The following is a 20,864-nucleotide window of genomic DNA, read 5'->3' on the forward strand; positions in this document are numbered from 1 at the left end:
GAAAAAGAAAGTAAAATAATAAATAAATAAATAAATAAATAAGACAACGTAATAAATAAACAAAAACAAAAAAATAATCAATTGTTACGTCGTGAAAAACATTAAAACAGATATATAGTATAATTCTAATGTTACGCTTCTATCCTTTCTCCCCTTTTTTTTATACTTGTGTATTTTTATATTTTTTTTCTGCACATATGATTTGCTTATGTATACACGTTCTGCGCTTGAATTTGTCGCATTTGCACGTGTTTTTATATTTACTAATAGAATAACAAGAAAACAGATGCACAAAAGGACAGACAATAGGACAGACAATTGAACAAACAATTGGATAACTATGGCACAGCATTATATTTTGCAAATTTTTTTATTCTTTTTTTTAAAAGTTCGTTTTCATCCCTTAAGGATGCTATTTCTTTGAGTAGTTTCCTCTCGTTCTCATCGCTAAAAAAAAAGTGTCATGGGAAAAAGGAAATTATATATACAAAAGAACTATATACTGTGGGATGGAAAATAACAAAAATTTGACTTGCTAGGGTATGGGTAAAAAAATATATGCAAAAAAAAAAAAAAAAAAAAAAAAAAGAAATAAAGTGCTCTTTTTTTTTTTTTTTTTTTAATTACCTTTCACCCAGATTATTACTTGCCTGGGGTTTGGGGAATTTTCTGAAAACAAGATGGAGAAAGCAATAAAATAACAAGTGGGCAACGTGATAAAATAACAAATGGCATTTAAAATGTCCTTTCTAACTTATACATGGAAATTAACGCATATCGGTTAAACTAGTTTCTATCTTTGTGTAATGTCATTTTGTACCACACTATGTCGTTTTTTTTTTTTTTTCTTTCTTTGATTCGTACTTTTGATTCTCCGCGCTCCTTATATTTCCACTAGTTTTGGCCTTTTCAATATCTGAGAAAAGAAAAAAAAAAAAAAAAAAAAAAACGTGCGAATGAGAGTGGAATGAGGCCAGAGAGTAAAAATTAGGCACATTAATGTCTGACCATTGGATATGCTTTTCCAATCTGATGAAAAGTTTGAAGATTTTTTTTTCATGTCATGTTACTTCTTACTGCTCCTCATTTCCCTCTTATTTTCCTCATCCATCTTTACCTTTCGTTAGTGAGTCAACCAACTTGGTGAGTCTGTTTTTTTCCGTTACCAAAATATTTACCTGATCCGACATTGTTGCATTTTTCTGTTGCATGATAATGTTATTCTTTTTCAGTTCTTCTATTTCTTTCAAGTATCTAGAGTTTCTTTTCCCTTTGCTTTTTTCTTCCTGTTGGAATTTGTAAAAGTTTGAAAAGTAATAAAACGATCGACAGTGTACACATCGTGTCGCAGTGTTCCAGCTGTGTCCTCAATGAACATTTCGAGAACAGAAAAATAAAAAAAAAATAAAAAAAAAAATAAAATACTTTTGAACAAATCTCTAACACACTCATGCTTTTTTGTTGTACCTCCAGAGATTTATTAAGATTCTCCATCTTCAAACTCAAGCCCATTAGTTGTTTTTCCAACTCAGTTTTGCTTTTTTTCTCCTCATTATAAATGTTATTCATTTTGATGTTCTTGTTTAGAAGATCCTTCTGTAATGTGTAAATGTATGTTAATTATGCCATTTCGATATGGAGTTTTTTTTTTTTTTTTTTTTTTTTTTTTTTTTTGTATGTGGGTGTGGGTGTGTGTGGAACATGCATGGTTTCAGTGATTTTTCATCTTACCTTTTCCTGCTCTATGATCTGTAACTTCTCACGTAACTGTTCTGCTTCTTTTGAATTGACCTACGAATGAGCATGCAAATCAATGTGAGAATTATTGTCACAATGAAAGCATAACGATGTGTAGTATAGATACATATAACAATCATAAACTGCAAGGGTCAAATGAATATGATAAATTGAAGCGAGAATGGTTTAGGATTACCCTTGGGTTACACTCTTCCACCAACTTCTTGTACCGCTGGATGTCATTCAGGAGGAGCTTATACTATAAAGTGCGTAAGACAAGGGCGAAAAAATAAGAATAAAAAAAATAAATGCACATATATGAGAAAATGCACACATACAAATAAATGCACATATATGAGCAAGTGCACACATAAAAATAAATGAATATATATAAGCAAATGAATAAAATAAGAGAAATCGTGTGGAAAAGGTCGAATAAGCAAACGTCGAAATGTGCACAAATGATGGTGGCCCAGGAAGGGAAAATCCATCTTATTTTTATTTTCATTTTCGTCTTCATTTTTATTTCCATTTTTATATTCGTTTTTTTTTTTTACCTTATTTTTAAAAAACAAGTCGACATTCTTATATTTATCTTGAAGAATTTTTATTTCTTTCATCAGATTTTCGTTTGTTCTGATTAATTCATTTTCATCTTTAAACCTTTTCACTGTGTCTGTTGCATGTGTTGAATAAGAATATCAAATCGTGAGAAAAAAAAAGTAGCATGTGTAGCAAAAGTATACCGTTAGAAATGATTTAAAAAGGGAAAGAAAAAAAAAAAAAAAAAAAAAAAAGAATGCAGTTGTTATTACCTAGCTGTTCCTGAAAAGCCTCTATAGTATTCTTGAGGTCCTCCTCCAGCATATTTTTCTCACCACGCAATTTATTTATTTTGTGAATATACTTCTGATTAAGTTTCCTATTCATAAGCAGCTCTTTGTTGACATTCTCCAAGATAGAATTAACATCTACATTATCAAATATATTTTTAGCACGTGTGTTCTGGAAGTTTTCATTAATGTTATTAAAAATATAATCGTTAAGAATGTGTAAATTCGCATGCATATATCTTAAAATGATGGTAATTAAATCACGGTGTCTTTTGTATATGCATTTACAGACGTAATATTCAGAATCTTTCGTGTGTAACAAGAACCCCTTTCCTATTGTATCATCATTTGTGCTTCCACTTTCTTTTTCAGTTCTTATATTGGGATTCCTACTATCAGAATTTGAATTGATGACACTTCTTCCACTTATACTGCTATTACTGCAACTCCTCCGTGGACCTTTCCAAATGGAGAGGTTTTTATCACACCCCTTTGGATGCAGAAATTCGACATAGGGGTAAATGTCATTGAACTTGTGGTTCCACATTTGCTTGTCTACATTATTTTGATTCACAATATTTATTTCATTTTTATGTATATATAACATATAAATATGATCAGTGTGTTCATTATCCATGTTCAAATTAGCCTTATTGTTATCTAAACTATTATAATCATCATCTTCATCTGAATCAAAGAGGTTAGTTTTTCTATTTTCAAAAGGATGAGGTATGGTGTTACCTTCATTCATTGCATAATCGTGCATGGTGTTGCTTTCTTTTCGATTTCTTTTCTTCAAAATGTATATGGGATATCTAATAATATCATTATGTATAATTACTTGTAGCATCTTTTTCGTTTTTTCATTTAGGAAGAACGGACCTATTTCTGCTTCTGCCACCCCATGATATTTTTCATTTGTATTATATGTCTTAACGCTGTAGCTGCTTTCGATATGACCTCTCATTTCAGTGGTATCTACTGAATTATTCTTATTATTAGACATTTCACATGAATTTGAAATTAAATATTCCTTCTTGTCATTGTAATGATTTTCTTTTTCTTTTTCTTCGACATGGTGATGATTACTTCTTAAGCGGAAGCGGCTTGATGTTCTTGATGGAACATTAGATACTTCATCATATCTGAATTTATTTTGGGGAAATGGGTTCAGTCTCGATGTGCCTCTGTGGTTATTTTCTGTGAAGATACTCTTAAAGGATGAAGCATCGTTGTAGAAGTGGTTATCGATGCAGTTATCACCATATTTGTCAGATCGATTATCACCATATTTGTCTAACCGATTATCACCATATTTGTCAGACCGATTATCACCATATTTGTCAGACCGATTATCACCATATTTGTCAGACCGATTATCACTTCTACCTCCAAGAACATTTCCTTCCACGATTGCGTCACTTCCTTCGCTGTTCTGGGGGAGGCTACCCTCAGAGGTTTGTGAATCGTTCCAGGGATAAGAAGACACAGTTCGCTCCTCTGTCAACTGTTCCTCACTGAGATAGGAGCATTCTACACAAATTTTAAGTCCTATATCATCACATGTCAGCTCATACTCACTGCCATACTTGGATCTCTTAGTGTAGTTTCGTCTATAATTCCCAATGTTATCAATATTAGCACCGGTACCAACCGTGTATTCAGCCCCAAAATCTCTATCAACCAAATCACAGCGCTTATCAGAATAGACACGCTTCCAACGGTATATACAGGGTATTTTTTTTTTGGTCTCTTTGTCATAAGCATAAGCAATAATTTTATTTTCTTCATTTTCATAAATAATTTGCACGTGAAATCCAAAGTTGTAATTTCCCTTAATAATTATATCATTTGTGTTGCATGTAAAAATGTCTTGATTTGAATTTTTCGCTTTATCCATAGTCTTATCATCATTGTCATTACCCTTTTTGTTATTAAATAGATTTTCATAAAACTTTTTGTTAATAACTATTTCTCCTTCATTTATATAAATGGTATTTTTAAAATTGTCAATGTTACATGGAGCTTTGCAAAATGGATAATTCATATTTTTCGTAGCTTCTTTTGCTGTACATTTTAAATGTTCTTTCATTCCTTCGATGACATTTTTTGCATGTTTCATTTGGTTACCTATAATACCATTAAACATTTTTTTCAAATTATGATTTTCACAATTTTGTATATCTTTTTTCCCATTTTCATTGTTCATAAAAATATTATTCTTATTTGTTGAATTACTTTTTATATGTGTTATGAAGGAATTGTTTTTTTCTTCCTTGGTTTCGCTGGGTAGTATCATAACTCCCTTATTTGTAGAACTTTTTCTTTCTTTTAATTTTATCACTTGTGTTTTATTTTCATAATGGTCATTTTGACCGGTGTTTACACGCCCCTTGGATTTGGGCTTCGACTTCGGCTCCAGTTGAGGCTCCACTTTGAACTTCAGTTTTGGCTCCAACTTCGACTCCAACTTCGACTCCAAATTGGAATATTTACTTCCCTTTCTTCCTTTCGTACCTTTATACTCGGAAATTTTGGTGCACTTGTTGCACTCACTTGAATTGATCATTTTTACATCCCTAACACTGCGAGCACATGTTTTTTTTTTTTTTTTTTTTTTTTTTTGTAAGTTTTGTAAGATGTATGAATGAGTTAGTTCCAAGCATATATGTTAGTAGCGTAAAAGGGAATTGTTAACAAAGTGGATATGGGCACGAGAATTTGGAAGTCAAAGATAGAACTGTGTAATTCGGGAATTTGGATACTCCACAAATGGAGAAACGTGAGCAAATAAAGAAATGAGAGAAAATGGGCGAGGTGACATGTGTGGAAGGTAACTGGAAAATATGCCTAAGGAGGTGTGGAAAGCACATGTAATGGCACAAATAGGAGATATCTACAAAGGCATCTACCCCATTATATATACATATATATATGTATACATATGTATATATATATACCTGTGTGTATGTGTGAAGGTGGGTGCGTACCGATTTTTGACTTTTACGACATACACATACATGGAAACAAGAACTTTAACAGAGTATGCAAGATATATAAACAGCATACACAAGAGGGGAGGTTTGTGAGTGTGTGTGCTTATATCATGTTCATACGAAAAGTAGACCCTTAAGGAGATGAAGCAGAAAAAAAAAAAAAAAAAAAAAAAAAAAAAAAACAAAAAAAAAAAAAAAAAAAAAAAAAAAAAAAAAAAAAAAAAAAAAAAAAAAAAAAAAAAAAAATCCACTTCACAAACAATGAGAAATGTATTTCTTCTGTTCTTGCTCTTTTTAAAAAAAGTGTGAAAAAAAAAAAAAAAAAAAAATAATCACGTGAAAAAACGTCAGGCTAGAAATTTTTTTTTTTTTTTTCAATTTTTAAAAAATGTTTTAATTTTTACAGTTAAAATTGAGATGGCCATGACCAGTTTTGAGGACAATTCGGCGTGGCAACTCTGTGTAGCGATTCCATGTGGCAATTCCATGTGGCAATTCAATGTGACAATTATGTGCAACAATTATGTGCAACAATTATGTGCAACAATTATGTGCAACAATTATGTGCAACAATTATGTGCAACAATTATGAGTTACAATCATGCGTTACAACCATGCGTTACAATCATGCATTACAACCATGCGTTACAATTATGTTATATAATCACCTGCTACAATCATGCGACACTATTAGTTGTAATTATGATCACCCCCAAGAAAATACACAAAAACGGAAATGTTTCAACCCCTCAAGAACGCAAATAAATGAAGTGCCTTGGTTACTTCTCTTCCTGTTAACACAAGTGCGCGCAAGAAAAAAATAAAATAAAAATAAAATAAATAAATAATTAATTAAATAAATAAATAAATAATTAAATAAATAAATAATTAAATAATTAAATAAATAAATAGTGTGCGTGTGCATATGTACCATGTATGCTACCCCAAGCCAACACTGCACAACCAAGTAAACACATGCACGGATATATGTATTGTATATATTAACAGAATGACACAAAATGGTACATACTTGCGCATATGTGTGTATCAACAAGGATGCATGAACAGGTACTCAAATGGTTAAATGGAAGGAACAATCATTTCCATCTATTTATTTTGCATAAAAGGTATGCTATTACACACATTTATTTTCTGTATTCTATGGATTGAATTAAACATGCCGTTTTTTTTTTTTTTTTTTTTTGGTTTTTTTATTGGTAAATTTCTATAATAAAACTTATGCCACAATTTTTTTTTTTTTTTTTTTTTTTTGTTGTTGTTTTTTAACTTGTTAGGTTTATCAGTTCATGTTCTTTTCTACCCTTTTCTAGGGGCCCAAAAAATGACAACAGTAATGAATAGCAACATGGATAGATAAACAGACATCTAAATGGAAAGCTACATACGTAGGTACGAGAATAAATCAGGTATGGGAAAATGTGGGAACGAGTAAAAAAGCCAAAGTTTACACCCTCCCTTTTACACCCACATATAACCACAGTAGGGAATAATATACATATATTTGCAAAAATGTAATCTGCTGCGCTATCATGAAATAATGGCGTTATATATAAGCCTAACTGTCTATGCCCCTTCTTACATATGCACAAATATATATTCCTTCTGATTGGAATTATGAATGTGATTGTCTTTATGTGCATTAACATCCATATATGCACGTGTGTGTGTGTGTTTTTTTTTTTTTTTTTTCTGAGGATAGCCTAAAACTTAGATAGGGGACACACACATATGCTTCAGGTAAGGGCCTCTTTTTTTCAAGGCTGATGCCATAAGATGGGTACTTTGACGATGGGTACTTTGACGATGGGTACTTTGACGATGGGAACTACTGACATGGGAACTACTGACATGGGAACTACTGACATGGAAAATATTAACATGGGAAATAAAGAACGAACATGAATATATATATGTACATATAAGTGCGTATATGTAACCGTTATACAGATCACTTTTTTTTTTTTTTTTTTTGCTTCTTTTTGCTTCTTTTATGAAAAAGGCTTTCTCGTTTAAAAATATTCCCCACCCACGTGCTCACCGTGTGCATACACAATGCTATATAAGACGTAATAAAATAGACATATCGAAAATGAAGTTCCATAATAATACGAGTATGGGTGATCATGCAAGTGTGTCAACGTGCGATAGTGACGTGCATGTGAAACAAACCTATAAACAATACGGTTAATATACCACCATATGCAACTTCCACTTGCTCATTCAATGAATGGGATGAACTCAGTATTGTTCATATAAGGGCGAAGCTTCTCTGGAACGACAATACCATATCCATTTTGGTAATTTTCCAGAAGGCAACACAAAAATCGTTGAGCAGCAACCATAGTGCCATTAAGCAAATGAACATGATTTCTATTTTCTGTTTGAAAGTCTTGTAAAAATTGTTCATAATCACTTCCAATTTCATCATCTTGATTATTTATATTTTTCTTTCCATCTTGTTTTATTTCAGTCATTTTGACACTTGAATCTACATACTTCACATTTAAATTTATACTCTGGTAATCTGTGCAATTACTACAGGATACCAATTCTCTGTATTGATTACTTGAGGGAAAATACCCTTCCAAATCGTACTTGATAGAGGCAGCATTGTTAAGTGCACCCGACACTATGCTTACAATTCTGTATGGTATATTTAATGATTGATAAAATTCTTCACATGTTTTTATCATTTCTTTATGAACTTCACTACTTTTATGTGGTAGGGCCACACAAAACTGTTCAATTTTATCAAATTGATGAACTCGTAATATTCCTCTGATGTCTTTTCCATGTGCTCCTGCTTCTTTTCTAAAACAAGAAGAAACTCCTGCATACTTCAATGGAAGATGTTTCGATTCTATAGTTTCATCTTTGTGCAAAGCACACAATGGCTGCTCAGATGTAGCAATGAGAAACAAATCATCCCTGTTAAGTTGATCATGGGAGATGGGGTTTGTTTTGTCTGATTTGTTTTCTCTCGTATGAACACTTACAGCGGTAGCAGTTGCCACTCCAGCACCTGTTCCCACTCCAGCACCTGTTCCCACTCCAGCACCTGTTCCCACTCCAGCACCTGTTCCCACTCCAGCACCTGTTCCCACTTCAGCACCTGTTCCCACTTCAGCACCTGCACTTCCAGATGAAGCAATTTTGTATAATGTTTCTTGAAAATCATCCAATTCAGCACATTCTTCCATTATGCTTTTCTTCATAAAAAGTGGTGGATATACAGGAGTATAATTTTTTCCCACTAAAAAGTTTATGGCATATTGTAAAATTGCATTGTGCAATAAAAACCCTGCACTCGTCAGGTAATACCCTCTATGGCCGGCCACTTGGATTCCCTTTTTGAAATTAGCTCCTCCAATTTTTCTTAGCAAATCGAAGTGATAATAATATTTCTTTTTTCCATTGCTGCTGTTACTATTGCTTATCTTTTTGGGTTCATTGGGAAGAGTTCCAGTATCTCCGCTGGTTATTCCATCAGAGTTGTTCACATTGTCGGTTTCCACTTCTCTCTTTTGCTTTCCATCATTCTTGTTAAGAAAAGTACTACTATTTTTATCACATTCAATCACGTCATCCGTAGTTACTTCAAGCCTTTTACACACACCCCATGTGGTTATAACCTTGTTGTTCTCTTCATCATTTGAAGTAACCACATTTTTATTAACTAGATTTCCCACCTTATTCAAATATATATTTCTCTGCCTTAACATATTTCTCTCCTCATTCTGTAAATGAGGTATTTCTTCCTTCATTGTTAAGGATTTTTTTTTTAAATCATCAACATTTGCATTTTTATCTACTTTTTTTCTATTCCCTATTTCTTTATTCACTATATTTATGTTTTTTTTCAATTCTTCCAACCTGAATATGCATTTCCTCCACTTCTCATCATATTCGATCACTTTGTCTACGATTGTTTCATCATGGAACCTCTTCCTTTCTGATTCCTTTATTTTTTCAGGGTTTCCCCCTTTCTCCTTTCTAAACAGGTTTATATCAAGCACCATTTCTCGTCTGCTCCAGTACACGCCTCTTGATTTACTGACAGATATACAATGTGCTATCAATGTTTTATGTATATTCCTACCTGGTGTATGTATGCACGTATGCATGTACATGTAAGTACTTTCTCCAACCTCTCTTACGATTTCTTTTCCTTTTCGAAAATGGAAAAAAAAAAAAAAATCTAATGAACTTCTTAATCGAGTAGAATCTCGTTTTTCAAAACTAGGATACTTCAAAATGAACCCTTCACGGAAAGAATTTATTTATTAATTTTTTTTTTTTTTTTTTTTTTTTTTTTTTTGTATTCAATATTATTTTTGTTTTGCCTTCTTTTCTTCCCCTCTTATACTTTATTCAAAATAAATGCAAAAAAAAAAAAAATAATAAATAAATAAAAATAAACACAAAATAAAACGTGAGAAGAAAGTGCCCAAATATTTTCTCCTTCTAACTGTTTCATACAACTACTTCTAAAAGCTGCTAAGTAGTTAAATATAAAAATAGATGATTCACTTATTTTTTTTTTTTTTTTTTTTTTTAATTCCCCCAATTGGTGTGGGTAACCCTGTACTTCATAAGGGCACCGGGAAATTATCCATGCACAATTGAAAAAATAATAATCGTCTTCCCCTTTTCATGCGTTAATACGCATGTGTACATATATATGCTGTATAAATAACCTGTATGTGTGATATCTTGGGTCGAGTGACAACCCATGTGCTTGTGCACATGTTAACAAATTGATGGCTCAAAAAAATTAAAAACAAGGATCCCTCTAAATCATTTTTTTGGGTCTATTCAGAAAAACATACATTTTTGAGTTAAGAGAAAAAAGCATTATCTTCACACAGGCCGCATATATGTCGTGACGATTCTCCCCTAATAGAAAAAATGAAAATAAAAAAAAAATACTTGACTCAAAATATAAAAGGAACATGGAAAGGGAGGGGGGTGGGGAGGAAATGGGATAAACCTTTGAGTTCATCATTAGTGTATAATCTCTGTTCGCACGTCAGACTATCTGAAAAAACGTTGTCACTATGATCTTCAAGCAAAACGAATTCTTTTCTTATATTTTGCGAAATTCTTATATAGTTGTGTTGAACATTCCTGCCTAAACTGTTATGTGTGCCCTTGTTATACACAACGTCCCTTCCTTTTTCCCCCACTTTTGTCTTTGGTGCACAAATCTGTACTTGTTTGTATGATGTTACACTTATAAAATAAAAAAAAAAAAATCTTTAGTTTTTCCCATTTTTCTCCTTAGCTCCTTCTCCGTTACACACGAAATTAACATTCTTACCACTTCCTCAAGAAGAATTTATAAATTTTGATAAACTGAGGCGAAAGACTTTTTAAATGCTTCGCATTTATGTAAGGCATAAACAAATGATCTTTTTATTTAATATTAAAGCTCATTCGAAATGTATGAGACAGATGTTTCTTAACTGTAAGAACATATGGAATTGTTAATAAAACAAAAAAAAAAAAAAAAAAAAAAGTGTATTCAAAGAGAAATATACCACTGCTAGAAGCTCATATCGATTTTACACCCCTCTACATATTAAGCAGGATAGAGTACATAAACGATAAAACATATATAGCATACTCAGTTAGAATTGCTCAAGTGGGTAACTCGGAAAAAATGTGTTCAGGTTCCATGTGATGCGAAATGAATGCATAAACTGATCCATTTGAAGTATATGCAAAGCCAAAAGAAGTTCCACCAGTTTATTGGCTTCACCGGTTTTATTACGTCACTAGTTCTATTACGTCACTGCTTCTATTACTTCACTAGTTTTGCCAGTTTTACATAAGTACTGCAACTGAACATAGAGAACTCCGTTTGTGGTTGTGTATCCTCCAAGGTTTCACCACCATCACCCATCATCGATCGCACCCTTTTCACGAAGCACATTGCAATTAGGAAAAGGAAGAAAATCCGAAATTTACAAAATAGACAATCATATAACTCGAACATTTGTGTGATTCGCATCGCTCACTAACCATGCCGTCATCACCATTACCCCAATCGAAGAAGAAAAATAGTCACGTCGCTGTGTCATGTTCCCCTTAATATATACGTGGTACAATTCCCCGAACATGTATCATAGCCAAGGTGCTACTGTAAAACGGCAGCTAAGAAGGTGTATACATGTATATGTGTATGTATATGTATATTCATGCATGCGTATGTGTACATATTTACATATGCACACCCTTTTTGGATGCACTGTTTCCTACTTTTCTTTCTTCCTCAGGGGACTAAGATATACCAAGACATACACACACACACACACGCTCGCTTCATTCCCTGTTTTTTTCCGTTTATACGTCCCATGTGTATAAAACATGACCATGCAGGTATTTATTAATGGTTTCAAAATTCTTCGTATTTATGTCAAAACATTGATTGAATGAATTTTTATATCTAAGTGTTTCGCTATCTTTGGCTATAATTTTATTTTGAAAAAAATCGTCATGGTGGGTATATGAAAAATCTTCCTGGACTCTATGAAGATGCGGATTCCACTGCTCGGGGGAGATATTTTTATTTTGAGACATTTTGCTGACAATCCTTACACGTTTATTACAATTCGGAATATTACATGAATCCGCTTGTTCTGTATTTTTTACAACACAGTTGTTGCCACGAGTGTCGAAGTTGTTGCATTTAGTACCAGAGTTCACTCCATTAGTGCCAAAGTTCATACCATTAGTACCGACGTTGATGCCATTGCAAGTGCTACCGGCACGCGTCCTTTTACCCCGCACATCGATTACTAAATTGTTACTCGCATTATAAACTTCATTCGAACGACATACCCTGTAATGAGGACTCACACTGCAGTAGTTGTAATAGTTGTTAATTTGATAGACGCTGCTATGGTTGCTATGGTTGCTATTCTCCTTGTTCGCTCCATTAGGGTTATCATTTGTTAACCATTGCTCGTTTTTACACGACGCAGTGTTGTCATTGCATTTATTACCCTCTGTATATTTTTTATCAGTACCTTCTCCCCCTACACATGCAAACAGTTTTTTCTCGTACTTAACTATGTTAGACGTGGAATAATTTTGTTCATTTTCAAATTTTTCAACTAGTTGTTTGTCCTTATCTCGTTCAAAGTGTAAATTGTAAATATTTAAGAATCTTTTAAAATTATCTATCCTTTCTTTTTCATATATATTCCGACACAATTTGTCTTTTATAATGTTTTTTCTCTCCACTTCAACATTTCTGTTGCATTTCTCCATAATGTACTCCTTAGGTATGTATAAATTATTTGTATTTCCTTCCTTGACAGATTCTGCATTAGTGTGTTCCTGTCCATTGTCAATATGATTATCGCATACAAGATGCATCTCGTCAGTGGGAAACTCCCCGTTTTTACATAATTTCCAGCAAAATTTTTCATTCTCTTTCTCAGTTCTATGATTACCGTTGCCACCTTTAACACTTTGTATAATCTTTCCTATTACACCACCATTCATACTACCAATCTGGGAATAATAATATTTATTCTTGGATCTAAACTTACTATCTTTATGTAAGAATAAATTGTTTTTTCTTACAATTTTTGTCATTTTAAATTTATCATTTTTTTCTGAGGAGGAATTATTTGATATGTTCGATTTTTTCCTAGCACTATGTTTTTTATTTGAACTGTTACTACGTTCATTTTCCGTTAAATTGTTATATCCCCAAGGGGAGCATTTCATTTTCCTTATCAACATTTTATTCAATCTGACACAACAATCGAAAGGTAGTTTATAACATTTATTCTTCCCTATGTTCCTCCTTGAGTATATGGAACTATCATCGCTTTTACTTACCCCTTCACTCCAGAAAAGGCTTCTCCATTTGTTTGGCCTCATCATCATTTGACTTTGATCTCCAACGTAGTAATCATTTCCTGGTTTCTCCTTTTTTCTATTTTCCCTTTCCTGGTCAGGTGAAACATCGCATGAATGGAGGAGGCTCTTCTCAAAAATGTCCGGATCATCCTCGTTCAGTAGTACACTATTAATATTTCCACTATTACATGGTTCATTGGTACACTGATGAAAATATGTCTCATAGAAACACTCTTTCAATTTATCACAAAGGGACAAATAATTTTCCTGTGAAAGTGTCACCCTATCAGGAGAAACAAACTTGAATCTTTTTTCATCATAACTAGGGAACATTTTGATATATTTATCAGCATTACCGCTAACCTTCGAAGCAGATAAAACGTTGCTGTAGAAGTAATGATAGTAAGGATAACTTTCACTTGGTATTAAGGTGTAAATATTATTACTTCTATTATTTCTTTTCTCCGCTTCCATTTTTTTTTCCCTCATTAGTAATTCCATAAATGTGTAGTTGCTTAAAATGGTGTTTATTTTCTTATTCTTTGTTTTGACTTTGCTTTTCTTAAGTTTTATTGCCTCTTGGGTATGCATACATAGCACATTGCAGTTTACTCCATCTGTCGAAGTAACTATGTTCTGCATATCACTGGTGTCTACATTTTTATCTGCGTACTGTTTTTGAGTGTCTTTCTTTTTTTCTGATGATTCGTCGTCCTTCTTCTTCTTCTCCTCTTCCCCCTCAGTATGAGTATCCTTTTCAACAAGTTCAGAAGTGGTACACTTCTCACCCTCCTTCGATGTAAGGATAGTAATGGTTGAATTAACCCCTTCATCACTCGTGAAGAAACACAAATCCTGTTTGCTTATTTTTGCCTTCAAGCGCATCCACTTATTAATAGAAAATTTCCTCCTCTTGTACCTCTTAAAATATTTCGATTTTAATGTATGCATGTGTCTCATTTCGGTCCTCATTCTATCATATATATTTTTTAAATTACGACGCATCTTTCGAAGTTCATGTGACTCCTTTGACTGATCATTTTCTTCTATTAATTTTTCCAAATAGGTTACTCTATTCCTCATGAGCACAATTTCGTCGAGGTATTCTGCATTTTTTAATTCCAGTTCGTTAATGTATGTCAATTTATCTTTTAATAATTCCACTTTATCACTTAATTTTTTATTTTCATGATTTTTTTGCATTACTTGAGATTTTAACTCTCGAATTTCTTCATATTGAATATCCCCAAAATCTAAGGATTCTTTAATTTTCTGTTTCAATAATTTATTTCTGTCATCCAGGGTATTCATATAGTATTCATACCTATCAATCAGTTTTGGTACATAATCATGAAGCAAACAATTTATTATTTTAATAATGCTGTCTATGGAACTGGTACCACTAGTGGTAGCACTATTGATTTTATTCTTACTTCTCTTCTTCGATTTCGCAACTGTTCCTTCTAAACTATCGATCATCTTTTTATAATATTCAATGTTCTTTTTATTATCATTTAAAAATTTAAAACGATGAAGACTTTTCGAGCTATTCAGCAATGTAGTAACTTCTCTAGGATGTCTTTTTTTACCCAACTCTTTAGAACTTTTTGTACTTGCAGCATTGTTCATATACATACACCCAATATCATACGAGGACGTATTACTCCTTTTGTTTAATCTGTTTGATAATCCTTGAAAAAAATAAAAATCATCGGACGCTTTTTTGGAAGAACCTATCTGAAGATATTTGGAAAAGGTTTCTTCTCCATGTGCTAAAGAGGAGCATCTAGAGTCGAATTTTACGCTATTTCCTGAGAAACTGTTCTTTATTTCAATTAGTTGTTCGTGACTTTTTTTTTTCAAACCTCTGCTTTTTCGTCCGTTTAGGGTTATGCTCTTACGGGCCATCTCTTCCTTGTCCATATCTTGATCTTCATTCCCTCCACTAGCCAGTTTCATCGTTTTCCCCTTCCCATGGGACGTGCCCCTTGTCAAATTAAATTCATTCTTTATATTCAAAATTTCCGAATCGTAGGTCCTCAGTGTTTTTGTTTTCGTTTTCTTCTTCGTTTTTGTTTTTATTTTCGTCTTCATTTTCGTATTCTTTTTTGATTTCTTTGTTCCGTTTTTTCCAAATAGTTTTCCATTTTTCGACCCCCTTTCTAACTTTTTGTATATATTCAAAAGGTGTAAATCATATTCCATGATTTCATTTTTTACATCTTCCATTTTTTTGTCTTTTGATTTTTCTTTTTTACTTTCTACGCTGCTGATATCACTTTTTTCCCCCTGTAATTGTTCTTCATCTTTGGTTGGTAAACCTTTAAAAACATTCTCTTCACTTTTTTCGACTCCATTTTTTCCTCCATCTGCTTTCAACTTGATGATTTTATTACAATTTGTTTTGTCTAAATAGTCAAATAAGCTATGAAAATTGCCTTGTGTCTGTGTTCTTCTCAAGTCCCTGCTATACAAACTGCCTAATTTTGTGTGCATATCAAACTTCGATTCGCTTGATCCTTTGGAAATATTTTCAGTTGAATTTTCCCTATAACTTTTATTAGCATTTGCTTTGTCATCCGTAAAAATTCCAGAATTTTGTTCTTCATCTTTTTCATCCAGACTACTCATGGATAGCAATTTCTTATTTTTTTCTCTGCATTTTTTGACGAAAAACTGAACATTCTTTACTAGGTCCTTTAGTTTTTTGGACTTCCCCATTTTGTAGATGGTCTCAATAGCTCTGGGAGTACGCGTGCGCGCTTTGTGAATATGTGTTGGAGTGCTTTTGTGAATGTGTGTTGGAGTACTATGTATATGTGTGTACTGTGCATACATGTGTGTGCTATGCATATATATTCACGCATTGCGCATGTAACATCATTGATTGTCCAGTTTAACTCCAACTATGGTATGCCCAAAAGTAATTCATTCGATCAAAAATCTTCTGGAACATCACCAATAAAACATGGATTTGCGTTAATAAAAAAAGAAAAACACCTCTTAATTAAACAAAATCAGTTATGTAATTAAAAAGAAGAAAAATATCAAACGTTTCTCATTTGCATTGGCAGTTAAGAGCGTTGTAAAACAAAGGTTCGTACAGGAATATGTCCGGCTTCAAAATGACAAAAGAAATTTAAACGTTTGTTTAGCTATATCTACGTGTAAAATTCAAAAGGTGGTAAATGCAAAGCATCTGCGCACCATAGCACGATGAAAACGAAATAATAAAAGGCATAAAAATATAAAAATATGGGGACAATAATAAAAGGAAAAATTGATATAAAACTAAAAACTAAAACAACAAAAAAAAAGAAAAAAAAAAAAAAAAAAAACTACGTTTAAAACATAGAGACTGAAAAGGGGAACAAAGTATACTAAATTTAAATCTACTCAAAAAATAAAAAACGCAAAAAAAAATTTTAAACATGAAAATATATATTTTCCTTTTTCCCCACCTCTGTCTAAATAACGAATAAATGCTACGTTGTTAGAAAAGCAAAACGGGAATTTAAAATTGGTGGATGAGTAAAATATAAACATGTATATATATACATACATATATCTTGTTCAAAATTCTAAAAATAACCCCCTCATAGGTTCCACATGTGTCTGTATACATGCAAGCAATAATAAGACCTTTTGCTTCTTGACAAACATACTTGGAACTAACGCAAACTATTTGATCTAAGACTTCAAACTTGTTCTATATTTACACTCTACAAAACAAGCTAATTAAGCTGCTTTTTTTTTTTTTTTTTTTTTTTTTTTTTACACACTTTAAAAAATTTTAAATATAGCAAAATAGCTATTTAATATTTAAATAACCTTCTGAATGTACATGCATTTTATCCTTTTTTTTTTTTTTTTTTTTTTTATATTTTTAAATGTGTGTAGCCTTGCTACTGAATTAACAAAGAAAAAAAAAAAATGCCAAATCTATAGTTGTAACTGGTACATTTAATTTGGGGGGGGGCACTATTTCGAGTGTTAATGTTCTATTTTTTGTGATCATTTTTTATTATTACCTATCTTTTTTTTTTTTTTTTTTTGTGCATAATTTCTGTTAAAAAAAAAAAAAAAAATTCTGAACAGATAAAACCATTTAATTCACATTATAATTCTTTTTTTCTTCATCAATTAATTCATTGGCCATCATCTAAAATAAAAATTAAAAAAATTGTCCCCATACAAGTGTATTAATTATCATATACATGTACATTGTTTATTTGTGACCTCATCAGTTGCACAGATTTATATAAGTATACTTATGTGTATATGCACCCTATCTGTATACATATAAGTTCAATCACATATGAAGCGTGCTAACAAAACTTACCATAGCTGCTACAAAGCAACTTTTCTCAGCTGCTTTTATTTTCTCCTTGGTATAATCCAAGCTATCTTCAATTAAATCATTTCTTTGTATATCTTCTTCTATAAGGGCCGTTAGTATTTCATTGTAAACGATATCATCATCATTGTTCTGCGAGAGAAAAGAAAATTTCACAACTATGTAATGCTTGTAACGCATGAGATTATGTTTTTTCGCTAACTTAATGAATATAAATTCGTGCTGCGCGACCTCCCCAATGGGACACCACCTTCCAAATGAGCATATACACACATATATATATAGAAATACATGGTATATGCATGTTCTCTATTAGAGATAGTTTATACATTTGGCATATCCTTTATGTGTCTTCTTATAAGCATATTTTCTATAATTTTCGACTCGGTCATCCTATCAAAAAGATGGGAAAAAAAAAAAAAAAAAAAAAGACGTTGAACATGTATGAATGTATATAAATATACGCACTGAACATGTGTGTGCTACTTTTAAAGAAAAAAGTTAATAACTACGTTGTGACAAAAACATACCACATAGTTAGATAACCAAACTGATGCATCCTTGCATGTATTAACTCTGCCTTCGCAATCATTTGTTCTTTAATGTTTTGTGGGGATTTAATAATCTGCAAATAATGGATATAAGTTTAAAATAACGTAATTCAATTTGTATACGTAAAAGAAAAGTGTATGCGAAGACGGGAGAACTTACTTGGTCTATTTTGTTGATTAAATCATTTGGTTTGTACTCATCCAATTTTTTCCCCTTTCCGCTGCAGAGTAGGTGTAATGAAAACGAGTTAAGCAATGGGGCACGCAAATAAACAATTGTGCGTGCAATACATATGAATATGCATATGCACACTTGCATAAATACGTGCATTGTGCAAGCTGGTGAGCATAACGTGAAGATGGATTAATGGTAAAGCTTAATACTTGTGATAATGCAAAAACGTTGGAGTCCCCCTACAGATTATCATATTGGGCGCATAATCATTCTTCTCTATATTATACTTCTTCAGCTTTAGCTCAATCTACAAACAGCCAAGTAAAAAAAAAGAAAAAATAAAATAAAATAAAAAAAAGGAAAAAGAAAAAAATAATAATAAAATAATGGAAAAAAAAAATAAAATGTTTCATAATTGGGGAAAAAACAGAACTCCGAAAAAAACATTTAATCATAAAAAAACTTTACATTGTTCTCCTTAAACAATTTGTGTAGAGTATTTATAAATGGCTTGTATAGAAAGCATAAGAAGCAGGTATTTTCAAACATAACCAGAAGTATTTCATTTTTCTTCGAGTCTTCAATGATCTGCGGGGTGGAAAGAACAATTTAAATATATCTATACATGTGCAAAGTTAAAGATACGAGGGAAGGGATAGCGCATAAAACGTAATTCCCCCACTTGACATTGTTTTTTTCCTTTTTAAATGGTTCTTTCCAAGTTCAAGTGCTTCTTCTCTACCTACCTCCTTTTCAAACGTATCATGTGTTACGCATACTGGAAAATTGTCATTGTTTCCCTCATTCACCTTTTCGTAGTCTTCACTAAGTGGTGTAAAAAAGGGCTCAACAATGTCCTTAATGGAGGTGACACTAAACTCGTCCTTAGTTATGTTTCTCCTGCGTCTTCCTTTGTACAAATAGCATGCATAATCTTTGCTTTCCTCATGATGTGTGTAGAGGAAATTAATATTTTTAATGTTTAGTTTTTCAATTTCAGTTTTAATTTCTTGAATTTTTTTTTTTTCTTCAGCTAATTTATTTTTATCTAACACGAATAACACAATGTTATCTAGTTTATCAAAAATGTCATCTGATATTTCTTTCATTTCGTTCAGGAAATATTTAATGTCTCTTTTTTCGTTCCATTTTAGGGTAGCATATCCAAACATACCAGTAAAAATTAAGGCATAAAGGTATATATATTTTTTCCTTTTATTTGATAAAATATTGTTCTGATGCTCTACACAACTTCCTATATTTCTCTTTATATTTTTGTAACATTTTATTTGTTCATTTTTGCTATATTTGGTAAAGGGGTCATAATAATAGCAACCACCTATTTCAAGCACACTGTTAAAATGGGATAACTCTCTTTTACTATTAACCAATGTAAGTTTTCCCTTGTTCAGCTTAGGTATTTTATTCATTTCTTTGCTCTGTAAGGAAAGTTGTAGTGTAACTAAGGGTGCTCTACCTCTTTCGTACATGTATTTGGGACCTACATGTGGCCTACGTGCTATGCATCTACTGTTCATATACATTGTATATTTCGGTAAAATTCTGTGCAGTTAAGTAAATAACATATGGTTAATTCTTAAAGGGAAAACATTTTCACGATATCACAATGTCATTGCATAAAATTTGTTTTCCATTCGTGGTGTTATTTTGGTATAATATGAGACCTGGTAATTTTGCTAAATTCGTCAATCCAAGTTTTTTTTTGCTTTTTTTTTTTTTTTTTTTTTTTTTTTTTTTTGTGAAGAATAAAAAAGAAAAAGGAAATTTTTTTACACTTAAGCATGGGTATATTATTCCAATTCGAGTATTCTTGCTACGGGATAATGCATATCAACATGTATGAATTTTTTTTTTTTTTTTTTTTTTACCTATTTTGGTTCGTAATTTACTAGGATTTATTTGTGCCACCTGCTGAGGCTTTCATTTACATATATTTTTTTTTTTTTTTTGTTTTCCTCTTTCAGGGTTTAGCGCTTGAAAAACCCAACGGGTGATAAGTCCTACAAAAAGGTACTTTTCAAAACCAGTGCATGTGAATATTTCTGCAATTTTGTTTCATTTTTGGAAATTTTTTAATAGTAGTCAATATTTTGATGAAATTATCAAATGGTATCACCGTTGTAGGTCTTTTTACTTTGCATAAAACGTGAAGCGCTGTGTTGTAATGATTTACACAATTTGTTATGCTTTCCAAAAAGTGAAGAGATATAAATTAAGAAAGTTTATTTCGATTGTATAGTTGGAGAATTGACCATTTTTGTGTCACTAGTCCAATAAGTGTATATTTAATCATTGTAA

General features: G+C 32.0%; 4 protein-coding genes across 4 annotated transcripts; all 4 read right to left on the bottom strand.

The window, feature by feature from the left end:
* Positions 1-338: 338 nt before the first annotated feature.
* Positions 339-4,719, bottom strand: PGO_031200 (hypothetical protein, conserved; the record flags this gene model as incomplete). The annotated part of the gene is made up of 9 exons (XM_028686104.1): positions 339-447; positions 628-669; positions 865-916; positions 1,118-1,286; positions 1,468-1,596; positions 1,732-1,791; positions 1,934-1,996; positions 2,295-2,413; positions 2,553-4,719. 9 exons carry the CDS (start codon positions 4,717-4,719, stop codon positions 339-341), a joined length of 2,910 nt encoding a protein of 969 aa, XP_028541905.1.
* Positions 4,720-7,803: 3,084 nt separating this feature from the next.
* PGO_031210 (serine--tRNA ligase) lies at positions 7,804-9,717 on the bottom strand (the record flags this gene model as incomplete). Its single annotated transcript, XM_028686105.1, has 1 exon — positions 7,804-9,717. The coding sequence occupies one exon, from the start codon at positions 9,715-9,717 to the stop codon at positions 7,804-7,806; it is 1,914 nt and encodes a 637-aa protein (XP_028541906.1).
* Positions 9,718-11,932: 2,215 nt separating this feature from the next.
* On the bottom strand, positions 11,933-16,183 carry PGO_031220 (hypothetical protein, conserved; the record flags this gene model as incomplete). Its single annotated transcript, XM_028686106.1, has 1 exon — positions 11,933-16,183. The coding sequence occupies one exon, from the start codon at positions 16,181-16,183 to the stop codon at positions 11,933-11,935; it is 4,251 nt and encodes a 1,416-aa protein (XP_028541907.1).
* Positions 16,184-17,570: 1,387 nt separating this feature from the next.
* PGO_031230 (thioredoxin) lies at positions 17,571-20,089 on the bottom strand (the record flags this gene model as incomplete). Its single annotated transcript, XM_028686107.1, has 8 exons — positions 17,571-17,624; positions 17,805-17,951; positions 18,149-18,212; positions 18,350-18,444; positions 18,531-18,591; positions 18,755-18,852; positions 19,014-19,133; positions 19,292-20,089. 8 exons carry the CDS (start codon positions 20,087-20,089, stop codon positions 17,571-17,573), a joined length of 1,437 nt encoding a protein of 478 aa, XP_028541908.1.
* Between the last annotated feature and the right edge of the window lie 775 nt (positions 20,090-20,864).

Source organism: Plasmodium gonderi (genome assembly GCF_002157705.1).
Source record: "Plasmodium gonderi DNA, contig: Chr03, whole genome shotgun sequence".
In the NCBI taxonomy this organism is placed as follows: Eukaryota; Apicomplexa; class Aconoidasida; order Haemosporida; family Plasmodiidae; genus Plasmodium; species Plasmodium gonderi.